This window comes from Pseudorca crassidens, chromosome 13, assembly GCF_039906515.1.
Source record: "Pseudorca crassidens isolate mPseCra1 chromosome 13, mPseCra1.hap1, whole genome shotgun sequence".
Classification (NCBI taxonomy): domain Eukaryota; kingdom Metazoa; phylum Chordata; class Mammalia; order Artiodactyla; family Delphinidae; genus Pseudorca; species Pseudorca crassidens.
In genome coordinates, this window is record NC_090308.1 from 39,448,839 (window position 1) to 39,467,494 (window position 18,656).

At 34.9% G+C, this 18,656-nt stretch overlaps 1 protein-coding gene across 6 annotated transcripts in view; it reads left to right on the top strand.

Annotated features, from left to right (window-relative positions):
• The window catches only part of TBC1D32 (TBC1 domain family member 32), a 188,875-nt gene that overhangs the window by 267 nt on the left and 169,952 nt on the right, over nt 1–18,656 (top strand). For 2 of the 6 annotated variants that reach the window (XM_067702242.1, XM_067702241.1), the window contains exons 2-4: nt 79–234; nt 8,944–9,105; nt 16,897–17,074. In XM_067702242.1, coding sequence (XP_067558343.1) covers nt 80–234; nt 8,944–9,105; nt 16,897–17,074 — 495 coding nt within the window. In that variant the 5' untranslated portion in view covers nt 79. Of the gene's footprint in view, nt 1–76; nt 235–8,943; nt 9,106–13,210; nt 13,486–16,896; nt 17,075–18,656 lie in introns of those variants that run through there. The other 4 variants (XM_067702240.1, XM_067702243.1, XM_067702244.1 and 1 more) reach the window with 4 other exon arrangements.

The window sequence follows — 18,656 nt, forward strand, 5'->3', positions numbered from 1 at the left end:
GGTGGGGACGCGCTTGCGCAGGGCGCGGCATTTGCTGCGACCCTCAGCAAAGGGCACGGGCGTTTGATTCTGACAGAGGATGGCCCTTGTCTCTGGCGAGGTCGAAGTGATGCTGCAGGCGATGCTGAGGCAGTTGTTCCAGAGCGTGAAGGAGAAAATCACGGGGGCTCCCTCCCTGGAGTGCGCCGAGGAGATCCTCTTACATCTGGAGGAAACTGATGAAAATTTTCACAAGTAAAATTCCTTTTGATTTCTTAAGCAAACAAACCAGCTGATCCAGAAAAGATCAAAATGTAGTTGGATAAAGAATGTTCACTTGGGGCTTCCCCGGTGGCGCAGTGGTTGAGAGTCCGCCTGCTCGATGCAGGGGACACGGGTTCGTGCCCCGGTCCGGGAAGATCCCACATGCCTCGGAGCGGCTAGGCCCGTGAGCCATGGCCGCTGAGCCTGCGCGTCCGGAGCCTGTGCTCCGCAACGGGAGAGGCCACAGCAGTGAGAGGCCCGCGTACCGCAAAAAAAGGAAAAAAAAAAAAAGAATGTTCACTTGATTGTTGTCAAAATAGCGCCCAAGTTGGAGGTTCTTGATTTCCTTTATTTAATCAGATACCGAATTTATGTTATATTCTCATTTTCCAAACCTTATGCTTCCTCTGTGTTTTTACTGACACAACCGACATATCCTAATTGTTATTTTTTTCTTCTGGGCAACATAGTAACATTAGTTGTAAATTATTCTTGTTCATTTGAGAATAATTCTATCATCCCAAGGGCTTTCTGTCACTATACCTCAAAAGCATTGAGTTCCCAAGATCCCTGTTGCTTTGCTGATCTGATCTTTCAGTGGCTGCACCAATTATGCATTTTGAGCACGACAGGAACACTCCAGAGAGATTAACTTCCTATGGAATAGCTTAAGTTCCTACAGAGGGATAAGGTGCATACTCAAATGCCTGTGATACATGTCAGGAGTATAAGTGCTATAGAAGTACAGAGTGCTCTGGGTTTGGGAGCAGTAGATAGGAAGTTTTACCGTAGGAAGATAAGAAGATTTACCATTTGAGGTAAATCTTGAAGGCTATGTTTCCCTAGAGACGTGTGTTTTTCTTTTGATTTGAGTCATGTGTAATTTAAATTAAGCCTCTCCATCGAAAAGTTTACCTCCAGGTGCCTCAATTTATTATTAGTAGTAATTTTTTTTTTTTTTTTTTTTTTTTTTTTGCGGTATGCGGCCCTTTCACTGTTGTGGCCTCTCCCGTTGCGGGGCATGAAGCCGTGTCCCCTGCATCGGCAGACGGACTCTCAACCACTGCGCCACCAGGGGAGCCCCAGTAATGATATTTTTAATTAAGTGTTTGCCTTTCATTTTGATCTCATAAAAGATGACATTTAACAATTTTCTTGTTATGTTATCTTTACTGACTTTTGCATGCCCTGAAGTTCTTATCTGGAATTCCTACCTGCTTCATATGTGGGCATCAGGGGAATCCTTGAACCCTTTAATATTCTGTACAAAAGTTTGTGTTTACTTGCAGTTTTATGGGGAGAGCATTACAGTTTTCACCAGATTCTCAAGGGAGTTTTAAGAGGTGTGGACGGAATTTTTTTGTTAATTAGTATTTCTGGGTATACATATGCTTTCTTTTGTATTTCCATGGTTTTCCTGTTTATTCATTAAGTCCACTATTAAGAGCTGATATTGCATGATAATATTCTTTATTTTGGAGATACCAGAGACCAGCTTTTATTGGTTAGCTATTGATTTATTACTTAAACAGAGGAATATAGAAAAACTGCAACGTTCTCAAATTCAGTTTTGGTTGTTAATGTTTATTATACTCAGGTAATACTTATTTACCTCAAACAAATCCACATCAAGCATTAAATTTGGGGTTTAATTTCTGGTTTTTATTTCACATGTAAATACTTGTTTAAAATATTTTCAGATTATTGAGTTTTTGCTAGGATCATATTCTGGGAATTTGTCCATTTAATCTAGATTTTCAAATTTATTTGTATAAAGATTTTTGTTAATATCCTATTACTTTTTTAATATTTCCAGTATCTATAATTGTCCCCTTTTTATTCTTTTTTTAAATTTATGCCTTTCCTCCTTTGTTCTCCATCTGTTCTGCTAGAGGTTTATTTAGACTAATTTTATTAGTCTTCAAAGAACTAGCTATTAACTTCAATTTTCCTTTCTATTATGTATTTTTTTTATGGTTTTTAAAATTTCTGCTCTTCTTTTTTCCCTTCCTGGGACACTTTTTAAAATTTGTGATGAATGTTTAACTCACTTATTTGCAGCTTTTCTTCTTTTTTTAATGTAAACATTTAAGACTACACATTTGCCTATAAATATTGCTTTAGCTGTGTCAATTTTTAAATGCTTTTCAAGTTAAAGTTGGATCATTCTGGTTCCTTTCAGCAGTGTAATGACTATTGTGTTAATTTTAACTCTTCTTCAACAGTTTATTAGATAGATTAAAGGCCTGCCGATTAATTGCATAGTTAATATTTACTATTTAATAAAGAGATTTACTTGTGGCCTACCTAAAAAATCCCAGACACATTCAAATTATAAAAGTTTGTAGTCTTAAAATTAATATTTATAATTCTAAAAGTAGTTTGAGTAATTTTTAGTCTTAAAAATATAGATAATAAAATTCATGTGTTAGCTGCACTAGCCTGAGATCTGTGTCTTAGGAGGAAGGAACTCCTTATGAAGGAGGAAAGAGGAGGAGGAGGAGATGCTTGTGTTTGGTATTTTCGTAGGATCTTACAGTCTCAGAGTTTGATGAGATCCTAACTGTCAGTCCAGGTACTCATATTTTCATTTGTCTTTCTATTCACTGACCTAACTCTCCTTGAACGCTAAATGTTCTTGAGTCACTTAGGTATATGTTGCTTCCCGAAGTGTTTCATACACCAGAATTATCTGTCATCCCATCTCCACTATCAGAACATTGGTTCCTTAAATCCACCCGATGTTGTCCTGGTATAATAGCAAGAAAAATAATCTTATTAAATAGTTTTATAGGGGAAACTGGTATCTCTAGGTTATTGGCATTTTTGTAAGAAGCTGGTTGTTAAAACAATTGAGTCCATGAATGATGGAATTTCAGGTAGTATTATAAAGTGGGGGAAGAAAGCAGTCATTTGGAGAGAAACCATAGTGTAGGCAGAATGGCCCTATCTGGGGATTTGCCCTATCTGGGGATTTGCCCCACAGTGCAGCTGCCCTAACCTATCTCTGCTTTCCATAGCCTCTTTTATTTTTTTTTTTTTTACCCTAAACTGTACACTTTCTCTAAAAGATCCAAGCTTTCTTTCTTTTCTTTGAAAGTGGCAGCTAGGATTTGAGGCTTGCAGGAGGGGTGAGAGGTAGGGAAGAAGACATTGCTTTCATTATGTGTCTGTGTATTGTATAAATTTTTACACTTAGACTGGCTTCCTTTAAAAAAAAACAACAGCCCTGGTTTTCAGTCTTGGTTACACTAGGATTGATTGGAGTTTGTTTAAAAAAGCACTGATGATGAACTTTAACCATAAGTGAATCCAAATTTCCTGGGGGGCTTGGCAGAGGGGGAGTGGTAGAGACTGGGCCTTAGTATTTTTGGAAAAACTCTCTAGGTGATTCTAATATGCAGCCAGGGTTGAGAACCACAGAGCTAGAAAATACTTACTTGCATTTCAATGAGAATTGCTATATACATATATATATATATATATATATATATATATATATATATATATATATATATCATTAGGATTGCTAAGTATATAAATACTTAGCAACCCTAATGATTGTAACAGTCTCTAATGCAGAGGCTCTTCTTTGTAGCCCTCTAATCTGATATATTTTTGGTTTGATACAGAAGGAGCACAATTGTATTTATTGAATTGGGATTTTTTTTTTTTTTTTTACAGAAGAATCTACCAGTGACTTTCTAAATTAGTGAACTCTCTAGTATGTTTAATTAGTGAACTCTACTATATTAGTGAACTTTAGTATGTTTAACTTCAAGAAAACATCCATTATGTAAAGTGTTATCCCTGCATAGAAGAAATCGCTAAGAATTATATGTATGCTTCCATAATTAATGAATGCATTTAGTAACTGTTTATCATGATTCAGAGGCTTATTCTTTGACCTAAAAGATTGTAGGTAGTATAAAATACTCATTCTTTTTTTTAACATAGCTTTTTATACACTAATATATATAAAGTTAAGTTTATCATATAATAAGTCCTATAATCCTGAAATATAATCCATTTTAAGGATTCCAAATATCAGCATTATAATTCATAACTTAATAAGTTATCTTTTTAAAACATATCATTACTGATAATTTTTCTGTATATTATTGAAAAAGTTCTTTTTTAAATAGCTAAGAGGATGATTTCCTCAAACAAACTTGTATTAGATTTTTTATGTCCTTATACTGTAATAGTAATCTCTGTATATTTTGATATCAACATTTGAACATGTCAGAAGTTCATCATGGGAAAAAAATCCTTAAATTTTCCTAGGTAATAAAGGTGAGGAAAGAAGAATGGAAAACAGTGAATGTTCTTTTACTCAACTTAATAAAATTTTCCTGTGTAAATGTGAAAAATTTCATATTTGTCAGAAGTAAAGCAGAATGATCAGACACATTGCTGTGTATTTTACTTCTAGGATTTTTTGGGGTATTGCCATGAATTCAGATGGTAAAAGAACCAACACAAAATGAATTATCGGATGGGAATTTGAAGACATGGATTACTCTTACCCACGGAGTAGAAGGGCCCACTTGAAGAAATGACTATTTTCACTAATTTGGGATTGGAGACTCTCAGAGTTTTCCAATGATTAGTGCGTCAGTAGAGCATCCTAAGATCATAGGCAGCCTGGTAGTCCTCCCATGATAGAGGACCTGACCTCTCAAGAGATCTTTTTTCTTAAAAGATTCATTTGAAAAGAGCAGTAACCCATTAAGGCAAGATTCAGACTTGGGGTCCTTGGGTTAATTTAACTTGGCAAATGAACCAAAACTTTAAAGCATTTTGAATGGGGTCTTCAGGGAGATGTTATTGTGGTCATAGGTCAAAGTGATGTCATTAAAAAAAAAAAGTGTGTGGTTACTTAAGTTCCCAAAGAACAGATTTAAAAATGTTCCCAGCATATTTGTTATTTACATCTGATGCTAAATAGTGGGGATTTTAAAAATATGTCTTTTATTTTAGAATGATATTGTCTTAACTTTCTTGAATACATTTTGTTAATGGGCTTGCATTATACTTTCTTACTGCCTTTGTTATGAAAATATCATTTTTGTTACTTACAGATTGGGCTTTAAACAAAGCAAACACAAGAGTTATATTTCTCAGTTAAATATTCGTTTCTCCTAATTGTCTGATTTGTGGCACAGAGATAAGGCTGATGAAACTAAGGGACTAGGGTAATACTGCCATTCCATAGTAGGTGTTGATGGTGGGATTCATCCTCAGAAAGGCTCTTCTTTCAATTTCAGGGAAATAACTCAGGCTTGCCCCACCTTCCATTTCTCACTGAATATCTCAGAGATGCCGAAGAAAACTGATGTGTCTGATTGACTAGCCTTGGGCAGGGTTGTGAAGAGGATCAGAATTATTTTTACGGAATTTTCGTCTCTCTCTTCACTTTCTTCCACATTCACTGTTCTCTTCTCTTTCCCAGTAGTAAGAGACTGGCTGTGAGATCACACTGGGCTGAAAGGGTTATCTGGATCCTTTTCATTTTCAAAGTCATTTCAAAGAAAGCAGTGATACCTTTATGATATCTTGGCTGTGTAAGTTTTCACCATTTTGTATAAAATATGCAAAGATTTGGTTTAGAAATACCCTAAACAAAAAAGTCAACATTTAAAATGGATGGATCTAATAAATTATAATATATAAACTCTAATGGAAAAGATTATGGAAGAGAATATACATGTATATGTATAACTGAATCATTTTGCAGTACACCAGAAACTAACACAGCATTGTAGGAATCTGCTGATCAGAGTTGTAAGACACTTAGGCTAGTTTAAAAGCTATCTGAATACAGAATCTGTATCTAGATCAGTGCTTCTCAGGTTATGGTACTAGGACCAGCAGCATTGGCAACAGCGTCAGCATCACCTGGGAACTTGTTAGAAATGCAAATTCTTGGGCCCACAGTATACCTGAATTGGACCTCTGAGAGTGGGGCCCAGCAATCTGTGTTTTAATAAGCCCTTCAGGTGATTCTTATCCATGTTATACTTTTTTAAAAAATTAATTAATTTATTTTTGGCTGCGTTGGGTCTTTGTTGCTGCACGAGGGCTCTCTCTAGTTGCGGTGAGCAGGGACTACTCTTCGTTGCAGTGTGTGGCTTCTCATTGTGGTGGCTTCTCTTGTTGTGGAGCACGGGCTCTAGGCGCGCAGGCTTCACTTGTTGTGGCATGTGGGCTCAGTAGTTGTGGCTTATGGGCTCTAGAGCGCAAGCTCAGTAGTTGTGGCGCATGGGCTTAGTTGCTTCACCGCATATGGGATCTTCCCGGACCAGGGCTCGAACCCGTGTCCCCTGAATTGGTAGGCTTATTCATAACCACTGTGCCACCAGGGAAGCCCCATGTTATACTTTAAGAACCACTGATTTATAGGATGACCTAAGAGAGCCCTTGCAATTGTTTAGCTAAAGTTATGAAGATGTGAACATTAGTCCGATGGCAGTGGGAAAGGAAAGAGAAGTTGTGGAGGAAGAATTTACAGAATTACAGAGCTTGGTAACTAATTAGATCTGAGGTGTAATAGAGAAGATTGTTTGAGGCTATACACAGGTATCTGATTGAAGGATGGTACCATTAACAAAGATATATGTCAGAAGAGAACGTGGTTTGTGAGCGGATGGGTAAGGATGATAAATTTGGTATTGACTGTGCTGATTGATACGGTGAAAAAAACATAAAGTAGCCTTGTCCAGTAGGTAGTTAATATATAGGCATACCTCGGAGATATTGCGTGTTTGGTTCCAGACCACTGCAATGAAGCAAATATTACAATAAAGCGAGTCACATGATTTTTTGGGGGGTTTCCTAGTGCCTATAAAAGCTATGTTTACACCATACTGTAATCTATTAAGTGTGCAATAACATTATGTAAAAAAAAGTACATACCGTAATTAAGAAATTCTTGATTGCTAAAAATGCTAACCGTCATCTGAGCCTTCAGTAAGTTGTAGTAGTAATATCAAAGATCACTGATCACAGATTACTGTAACAAATATAATAATAATGAAAAAGTTTGAAATATTGTGAGAATTACCAAAATGCGACACAGAGACACAAAGTGAGTAAATGCTGTTGGTGCTGATAGACTTGCTCTGATGCAAGGTTGGCACAAACCTTCGGTTTGTTAAAAACTCCCAATATCTGTGAAGCACAATAACGTGCAATAAAACGAGGTATGCCTGTATAGGTCTAGATTCTGGGGAGACATTTTGGCTGATGAAAGAACTAAAGGAATCACCTGTTTGTGTTGAGTCTGAAGTTGACACTGTCGGAGTAGAGAATATCCTTCTTAATTTTGTTGTTTATAATGATTAAGTTTCTTGTCTATTGCCTCCTGAATTTAAAATAGTGGAATGAAGCAGACATGATCATTTCCAAGTTACAGGTGGAAAAACAGACTTGTCTCAGGCCACTCCAGCTAGAGTGGTAGAGCTTGAGCTGACCTTCAGGCCGTTTTGACTCTGAGCCTGTACCTTTTCTATAATACTACATGGTTTCATGTCAAGTATCTCTGCTTGACTTTTGGAGCCTGCATCGTCTATGGCAGGCCTGCCACTTACATTACTGAAGCAGCCATGGAGATTCCAGGTAGCAGCAATGGGTTCAGAGTTGAGGAGAAACGGGTAGGGCAGGAAATCCAAATCAAAAGCAGTTAAAATTGAAAATGAGATCCTTTGGCTACCTGGGTAAAAGGTGGCTGTTCTTCAGAGGACATACAATCATTTAATAAATATTAAACTGAAGACTGTATGCTGGATACCATGATGGACTTATAATTATGTGAAGAAAATTATTCAGGCTCTCCTTGATGTCCTGTACTGCATATATGCAAGGCTCTTATACAGTGATATATTCAAACTACAAGTCTTGAACATAGTGGCATTTACAAAAATGGCCCGTCCTAAATTATCTTTGTCATTTAAGAGACCACAAAAACTTTTTAAACCTTTCTAAATCGAGATATTAATTATAATCGTTGCTCTTTATTTTCAGTAAACATGTTTCATAATATAATTATCCACTTTTGGAACTCTTGCCCTCTCATATTTGCTTATTGTCTGAGTTTGCAAATGGATTTTAATGTTAGCATCAACCTAACAGTATGAAGAAGAAGGTCCAATGTATTGAATTGTCTGAGCGACTTCTTGTGAACATAGTCAGACAAAAGCTGATTAGGTGGAATTTAGGTCAGTTCAAAATGAACACAATTTACAAATGTACCAAAAACTCTTGACGATTGGAGCTTAACCTTTTCCTATTTATTCTTTTATAATTACTGTTATCTAGTGTGGTTTTCTTCATCAGCTTGAACAATTGTGAAAATCTTTAACAACCGCTTTCCCTACCATTAAGCATCACACGTAAAAGATATGAGCGTAAAAAAGAAGTGTGAAAAGACTCCTAACCCCCTAAAGTTTGTGCTGGTCCTGAAATTTGCTGTCTACTGTCATCATCTTTAAATGTGATCTTTTCCAAGTGTCTCAGAAAAAAACAACAAAATTCTAGATTAGCTATATGATTTGGGATGAATGACTAATTTAATCCTGGTTTAAGGTAAGAAATCTGATTATATGTTACAAATCTTTCTGTGCTAACATTTTTTCTGGGTATGGTTGATAAGTGAGTTCATGATATTTACTGCATTTATTTTTTAAATGTTTGTTTCAGCTATGAATTTGTGAAATACCTTAGACAGTATATATGTAATACTTTGGGATCTATGATTGAAGAAGAAATAGAAAAATGGACATCTGATCAGAATCAGGGTGAGGAATTTGGCTATGACACAGTGGTACAGCATGTTACTAAAAGAACTCAGGAATCTAAAGAGTGAGTATGCCCACAGTAATATTTTAAAGTAATTTTTCTCTCAACAGCGTTCCTTGAAAGCACCCTTAACCCATGTCCCCTACAGTCTTTTCACCTCATAGCAGCCAGAATGCTTCTTTAAACCAGTGATTCAGATCATGCCACTCTTCCACGCAACACTCTCTGAAGGCTTCTCATCTCATTCAAAATAAAATCCAGAGTTTCTTCTGTCGCCTACAAGGCCCACCATGAGCCTTCTGCTCCCTCTCCTACCTGATTTCTTATCATTTTCCCTCTTCCACTGCTCCAGCCACACTGGTCTTGTTTTTTCTCAAACAAGCCAAGCAAAGTCCTCCCTCAGGGCTCTTTGTATTTATGTTGCTTCTGCTACCTAGAATGTCCTTTCCCTAAATATTTGTGTCGCTTACTCCTTCACTTTTCACTTTTTTAAAATAGACTTTATTTTTAGAGCAATTTTTGGCTCACAGCAAAACTGAGCAGAAGGTACAGAGATTTCCCATATACCTCCTGCTACTACACATATATAGACTTCCCCATTATCAACATTCTGCACCAGAGTGGTACAAATTTTTTTTTTTGTGGGGAGGGGCTGCACTACACAGCTTATGGGACATTTGTTTCAATTAAGGAACCTACATTGACACATCTTTATTACCCAGAGTCCATAGTTTACATTATAGCTTACTCTTGGCATTGTGCATTCTGTGGTTTTGGACAAATTTATAATGACATGTTTTCACCATTATAATATCATATAGAGTAGTTTCACTGCCCTAAAATCCTCTGTGCTCTGCTTGTTCATCCTTCCCCCTCCCTACCCCTGGCAGTCACTGATCTTTTTACTGTCTCCATAGTTTTGCCTTTTCCAGAATGTCATACAGTATGACATATGTCATACATACTATACAGTATGTAGCATTTCAGATTGGGTTCTTTTAGTTAATAAAATGCATTTAAGTAGCACAGGGAATTATATTCAATGTCTTGTAATAACCTATAGTGGAAAAGAATCTGAAAAAGAATATATATATATGTACATATATATGTATAACTGAATCACTTTGTTGTACACCTGAAACATTGTAAATCAACTACACTTCAATTAAAAAAACATTTAAGTTTCTTCCATGGAAACTTTTCATGGCTTGATAGTTCATTTCTTTCTAGCCCTAAATAAATTCGATTGTTTGAATGTATCAGACATCTTGCTTGCTTCCAAGTTTTGGCAGTTATGAATACAGCTGCTATAAACATCGTGTGCGGGGTTTTAGGAGCATGATTGGGTCACATTGTAAGATTGTGTTTAGTTTTGTAAGAAATTGCCCAGTTGTCTTCCAAAGTGGCTGTACCATTTTGCATTTTCATCAACAATATATGAAAGTTCTTGTTCCACTTACTTGTCAGAATTTGATGTTGTCAGTATTCCAGATTTTGGCTATTCTAATAGGTGTGTAATGGTATATCATTGTTGTTTTAGTTTGCATTTGCCTAATGACATATGATGTGGAGCATCTTTTCATATGCTTATTTGTCATCTGTTTATCTTCTTCGGTGAGGTTATCTGTTAAGAACTTTGGGTCATTTTTTTAATCATGTTGTTTTCTTATTGTTGAGTTTTAAGAGTTTTTGTATGTTTTGGATAACAGTCCTTTGTCAGGTATGTCTTTCGCAAATATTTTCTCCTAGTCTGTGGCTTGTCTTTTCATTCTCTTAACAGTGTCTTTTGCAGATCAGAAATTTTTAATTTTAATGAAGTATCTTTCGTGTCATGCCAAATCCAAGGTCATCTACATTTTCTCCTATGTTATTTTCTAGTAGGTATATAGTTTTGCATTTTATATTAAGGTCTGTGATCCAGTCTGAGTTAATTTTTGTGCAGGTATAAGGTACATATATAATTCATTTTTTTTGCATGTTGATGTCCAGTTGTTCCAGCACCATTTGTTGAAAACACTATCTTTGTTCCATTATATTGCCTTTGCTTCTTTGTTAAAGATCAGTTGACTATATTTGAGGTATTTCTGGGCTCTCTATTCTGTTCCACAGATCTATTTGTCTTTTCTTTGGCCGATACCACACTGTCTTGATTACTGTAGGCTTATAGTAAGTCTTGAAGTTGGGTAGTGTCAATCCTCTAACTTTGTTCTTCTCCTGCAGTAGTGTGCTGGGTATTCTGGGTTTTTTGTCTCTCCATATAAACTTTAGAATAATTTTGTTGATATCTACAAAATGCTTCCTGGGATTTTGATTTAGATTGTGTTGAATCTGTACATCAAGTTGAGAAGAATTGAGTCTTCTTAATCCTTGAACATGGACTGTCTCTCTATTTATTTAGTTCTTCTTTAATTTCTTTCAATAGAGTTTTATAGTTTTCCTTATATAAATCTTGTATATATTTGTTAGATTTATACCTAAGTGTTTAATTTTGGGGGGTGCTGATATAAATGGTATTATGTTTTTAATTCCAAATTCCACTTGTCCATTGCTGGTATGTGGGAGAGTGATTGACTTCTGTATATTAACCTTGTATCCTGCAACCTTGCTATAATCACTTAGTTGTCCTAGGAGTTTTTTGGTTAATTCTTTCAGATTTTCTGCATAGATGATTATGTCTTCTGCAAACAGTTTATTCTTCCTTCCCAATCTGTTTGCCTTTTATTTCCTTTTCTTGTCTTATTGCATTAATTAGGATTTCCAGTAGGATGTTGAAAATCAATGGGGAGAGGGGACATCCTTGTCTTGTTCCTAATGCTTCTTCACTCTTTTTAGGTCTCAGCCACTCTGAGTTCTTGAGCAGTGAGATAGCATGACAAAATGCCTGACTCTCACTCAGAAAACAGTTTAATACAGAGCAGTAATTGAGATGAAAGAAGATTTGAAATTTCCTTCTCATGTTTAAACTCAGCTACTTAGGTATTTCTCACTTTAATTATCTTTCAACACTGGCATATGATTGATGATTGAAGGTCTGGTTCTCCCCCCCATCCCCTCTTGCCCCACATGAAATGTAACATAACAGAAGACTCTTTAGGGCTATAAAGGGCAGAATGGGCAAGTAGAGAGCATAAATTTTTATTTTCTTCTTAATTCATACTTATTAGTGTAGCTCTATTTAGTTTCTAATTCTTAGGGTAGGTAGCATGTTAATGTTATCTAATGTTAAAAATTGCTTTTTGAAGCTAGATTGCAATGATTTTTTATTCTGATAAAAATTTTGCATAATTTTTATGCACAGTAAAACTTTAAAAATTTGGACCCCCAAAATTTATTTTTGGTGATGATTTGGACACATGACATTTGCTTTGTTAATTCTAGACTGTGGACTTGGATTTATGTGATGTTTTTAAGTGCCTTTGGCATCTGGTTTCTCTCCATGCTGGACCATCATGGTTGCTTCCTATTGCAGTTTGAAGGCAGGTGCTGAAGCTTGAGATATAGCCCCTCTTTCATGTAGTAGAAAAATTGAAATATATACCTGAGCTTATATTACCTATTATATTTTAAAATTTTTATTTGATTTATTTTGAAATTGTTAAACATTTCTTTATGATGTTGGATGAGACCTCTTTCCCCTTGTGACAACTGATTGTTTAAACATGTTATGAACAAAGTGACAGTGTGCAGCTATTAATAAATTTAGCAAGTTCTAACCACAATATATATTAAGTTAAAAGCCATGGAGATCAAGATTTCTTATTTACTGATTTGATGAAAAAACAAAACTAGAGCCACTTCCATCTTTGGATAATACAGTATCCCTGCTTTCCTACAGGGGGATACATTCTAAGACCCCAGTGGATACTTAAAACCATGGATAGTACTAAATCCTATGTGTTTTCCTGTACATACATAACTATGGTAAAGTTTAATTTATAAATTAGGCATAGTAAGAGAATATCTGAATTGCTAACATCACTACTCTTTGCGATTTGGGTCCATTGTTAAGTAAAATGAGGATGGCTTGACCACAATCACTGGGATACCTTGACCAGTAGAGCTGATAAGCCAGATGGCTGCTAAGTGACTAATAGGCGGGACTGAATAAAGGGATGATTCACATGCTGGGCAGCTGGATGGCTCGAGATTTCATCACCTACTCAGAACAGCAGACAATTTAAATCTTATGAATTGTTTATTTCTGGAATTTTCCATTTAATATTTTCAGACCACGGTTGACTGTGGGTGACTGAAACTGTGGAAAGCGAAACCACAGATAAGGAGGGACTACTTTATTATAATTAGTAGTCTATTTCTGACAGTATCATTAAGCTTATTCTAAAAGGGGGACTAAAACTCTTCATTAGTCAGAAAATGAAAGCTTTTTAATGCTAAAAGCAAAGTTTTACATGGGATTGTTAGGAAATTACTTTTTGTCTCTGGGTAAGACATTTAATTTTCTTGTGTTTTAGTTCATTCATGTGTAAAAATTAATACAACAATAATTACCTCAAAAAGATTTTAAATGTCTTAATGAATGTCTTCTGCTTTGTGAATCATGGATGAAGGATTTTAAGTTGTACAGAGTCTTATTTTCTTTCTTTGTTTGTGTGTGTGATTCTTTAGAAACTACTTAGGGCTAATGTGTCAACAGTACATTTATTAAAAACATTTTTACTGTAACACTTCAAATTGCTTTCCTAATTACACATTTTGATATTTATTTTTTAAATAGAGGTTTGTACATGAAACAGCTCATTTGTAGCATCTGTCATACATTCTCATATATATTAAGTGGAAGTACTCGCAATGTGTATTTTCATTGTTAATTGGTATGGGTTTTTTCACTACCTCTTAGAGCTTTTTCTTATTTTAACTTCTTGGAGTATGAAGGAATCTTCTCAATGGTGTCCATATTCTCTCCTTGGCTTTTTCAAATCTGCAGTTGCTACTGAGTTCTAGTTTATTTAACTCTTGATATTCAGGGCCTTACTCTCTAGTTTTTTGTTTTTTTAAGTATTATTCTTTTATCTACCTTTAGCTCGTTTGCTGATATTTCTTGCAGAAGAATTAATGTTTGTGGTTTCAAGAAATTTATGTTTTCTGGAGGAAGTATTTCTAAAATGAAACTTACAGATTTTCTATGGATTTTAATAACCCTTACTCTTATCCTGTAAATCATTGAGATTTACATTTTTTTAAACTTTTTATTTTATACTGGAGTATAGTTGATTAACAATGTTGTGACAGTTTCAGGTGTACAGCAAAGTGATTCAGTTATACATATACATGTATCTATTCTTTTTCAAATTCTTTTCCCATTTAGGTTGTTACATAATATTGAGCAGAGTTCCCTGTATATACAGTAGATCCTTGTTGGTTATCCATTGTAAGTATAGCAGTGTGTACATGTCAATCCCAAACTGCCTAACTGTCCCTTCCCCCCACCCTTCCCCCTGAGATTTACTTTTATATTCCTTTATTAAATCACTGTATTGTAAATTTTAAGGGGACAGGAGTTTATGTTCGTCACATGGCTATACCTAACTGGAACGGAGTCTGGGGAGTGTAGTTTACTCCTATTCCCAGCTATAATCCAATTACTATGGAAGGGGAGAGCAGCTCTGGTGGATAGCTGTTGATTGCTACTGGGGCATCATTATACTTCCCTGTTTCTTGGTGCTCAGAATGTGTAGAGGAGGAGCCTGGGGCCTCTTCACTCGGTTCCTACATGTACTTCACCAGTTAGTCTAATGAGTGTATTAGGATTCAATTCCTTCTTGCTTTTTTAAAAAAATTTTTTATTTTATATTGGATTATAGTTGATTAACAATGTTGTGTTACCCTTCTTGCTCTTTATATCCCTTTACTTTAAACTTGAATTTTCCCTGGACTGTTTCTCACCTCTATAGCGGTTCTTTTCTGTATGTGTTTTCCCTCTGTATCATTCCTAATCTATTCTAATTTTCTTTTAATATTTTTGTGTTTTCTCATAATTTCTGGGACTTTAAAAATATGTACATATACAGCTATATGTATTATATTCAATTTACTTATAGTTATATAATATATAAATTATATATTGTTAAATAATATTAAATATATGTGTTTTAAATTACATATAGAAATCACATATATTTAATAACAATGTATATAATATATAATTTAAAATATATTTTAAAATTTCTTTAAAGTTCATTTTGTTTTTATTTTTTAAATTAAGTAATTTATTTTGGCTGCTCTGGGTCTTTGTTGCAGTGCATGGGCTTCTTTAGTTGTGGCATGTGGGCTCTAGAGCACGCAGGCTCAGTAGTTGTGGCACATGGGCTCTCTAGTTGTGGTGCATGGGTTCTAGAGCATGCAAGCTCAGTAGTTGTGGTATGTGGAATCTTAGTTCCCTGACCAGGGATTGAACCTGAGCCCCCCTGCATTGGGAGCATGGAGTCTTAACCACTGGACCACCAGGGAAGTCCCAAAAAATTTCTTTAAACTTTAAAAACTCAGTCCACTATTTTTAGCCAAATCCCCCAGCATGATTTTATTACTTCTATGAGAGAAGTATCCTTTCTCTGATTTATGTAGTTAATATGATGCATTAACCAGAAATATAAAGAAAGGGAAGTTTCTGTGCTTATTTTCTAGTGTATTTCCAGTGTTATAATGATAAACAATAAACATACATATTATCATGCTTTATATTTACAAAGAACTTTCAGATATATATTCTCATTTATTTCTTGCTATGGCTATGTGAACTAGATCAGCTAGATTGTATTTTTCTTTTAATTTGAAGATCTAAATGGCTTTATTCAGTAATTTATAAATTGGGCAGCATCCCATCTAGTAAATAGAAGAGTGCTCCTAGATTGTATTCTTTTTATCTCATATATAGTTGAGGAAAAATAGACTTATTTATAATGACAGAGCTTGTATGTAAAGTAGTCAGGTTTCTAATCCAGGTTTTCTGATTCCAAATTTAGTACTTTATTCACTATGTTTATTTAAATCTTCATGCCTTTTTATTTTAAATATAGAAATTTCAATAGTTCACATCTCATATTCCTCATTTGTAAAATAAAGGGTAGACTAGATTATTTTTGTTTCCATCTAGCTCTAAAATTCTATTTGTTGGGTTTTGGAGGATCTCAGTCTAATGTTAGTATGGATGCTTGAGAGTTTGCACTTAATAAATGGAGAAATTTATTATAAGTTTTTAAAATATATGTATATTTAGACCCACTAGAGCTGAAAGGGATCTTAGAAATTATCCAGTTCAAACTTCTACTAATTTCAGGAATCCTTTTCTTAACATCTCTGACAATGGGTTCTCTAGCCTCTGTTTGAAAGGACCCACTGATCTCTTAATACTTATTTAGGTCTCAATTGTGGTGATGGATGTCTATACACATAAATTATAGGCAGGAGAGAAGGGAAGCAAAGAAAATAGAGGAAGGGAGGATAGAGAAAGAGAAATTAATAAAAGGAATAAAAGTGATGTGTAAAGTAGGCTGGGTTTTGGTAGTTTGATATTAATAGTTGACTTTGTTACTAATAACTAGAATCTATGCCATTGGAACATCTTGCCTTGGATTCTTTTAATTTTACTGCCTTGGTTCATGTAACCAGATGGTAAAACTTGGGAAATAACACATTTTAGATTCCCTATTAATTTTTTTTTCCTGTTGTGTGGATTCTGTTGTGCCATTTATTCTTTCAGAAAAACTGTCTTTTCTCTTTAGAATTGTTTGTTAAAGGGACTTTACAAGAAAAAAAATAATCAGGTAGTTTAATTTAGTTGAATGTTTTAATCTGTGCTAATAGCCATTCTCTTACAAAGATTGCTTTGAATTAAAGATACAAAGAAATGATGCATTCCCTGAAGAACATCATGATGATAGTGGTGGATTCTATGATCAACAAGTTTGAAGAAGATGAAATGCAAAGTCAAGAAAGGCAGAAAAAAATCCAAAAGGAGAAAAGCAATAGTTACTGCACAGACAATTGCTCTGATAGTGATTCGTCATTCGGTCAGGTATGTTGTTTAGTTTTGCATTTATGTCTTGAAATGGTGTTTAATAATCATTACCTTCAATACATTCTTTATTAGCTAGACTTTTTTCCACTTTCTAGTTTTAAGATTCAGAAGGATAATAAACAATAACATAATCTAATATTAAAGATTTAGTCCATGAAATAACGTCTTCTAGAATTATATGTTCAGTGAATTATATCTGAACAGTTATTAATGAGGTAAGGAAATAAACTAGTGGATTTTGGATTAAAAAATAATAACACTTGAAACAAATCTGCTTAGACTTTAAAGATCTTATTCCCAATTAATCCTTATTAATCAAAATTTAACTACATTATAGATGAATATGGAGATAAAACATTTCCCTTATTTATCTTCTGTGAAGGTTGCTGTGAATTGTTAGTTTTAACACATTAAGTTTTTTTTTTATGTCAAAAGATTTGAGGTTTTATATTTTATCTTTCCAGGTTATTGGAATCCTTGTCTTTTGGCTTCAGCAGAGCTAAGGGAAAGGCCAATGTCTAGATTAGTCCTAATAGAAGACAAAGGAAACTAGATAGAGTAGAGCCCATGCATGCACCATGAAATTCCACATAGAAAATTTCAAGCCAAATGGAATCTGTTTGACCTTCGTGTGAATCCTACCTGCTATTTTTAGTGAAACATTTTCACCTAATTAGTTCTAACATAGGGACATAACTATAACATAGATCCTAAACGTATAGCAAAAAGGGATTTGTGGAGTTTGGGTGAAACCTGAAATACGTGTGTGTATTAGTCACAGTTGAGACTGCACTTTTGAAGGAAAAATGGTTTTGGAATTAGTCAAAGCAGAATGTAAAAGTTATCACTGCATCATTTAGCAGGAGATATTGTGCTGAGTTTTAAATTTTACAAGTCAGGTTAATTATCTGATGTGAGGAAGGAAGTGACAAAGATTTTGAATTTTCTTCACGTTTTGGCTCTTATTCGTCCCTTGTTGATGTACTCTTTGGAAGAAGCTGGGCTGTAGAGATTTTAGTTCAGCTTAATACAATCAGATGGCTTATTCAGTAGGTTTACTGAACTGCTTCTTCAGATCAAGGACTTTCTGGAAATGAAAGGCACAGAAAACCCAACTTTAGGACTCTGAGGGATCATAAGATTATACTTTCTTAGTTATTTGATGAACCATGTGTATACACTGAAATCGAACCACAAGAGAAAAGAAGTGGAGCACTGTTAATTTGTTCTAAGAAGTACAAGTATTCAGATCTCAATAGGATTGATTGAGTAGCTGGCAGTTAAGAGGTGCTAGGTAAGCACCAACTTATTTCCAGTCATAGAATCATAGAATTTTGAAGAAATTCACAGCATTGGTAGAGATGGAGTCATACTTTCAGAAGATATTCTTGTTTTTTATTTTGTTTTGATTCTCGAGAAGGATCATGCTCTGAGTTTATATGGCTTCCTTTGGAATGTCCACAGGGTATATCTGCATTTTCAAGTGCCTGCCTTATGAATATGACTTTGTGTCAGAAGCGACTAATTGAATTGAAAGTGAAGTATGCCCACCAACAAGGTGTGGGATCCCTGGGCCTTT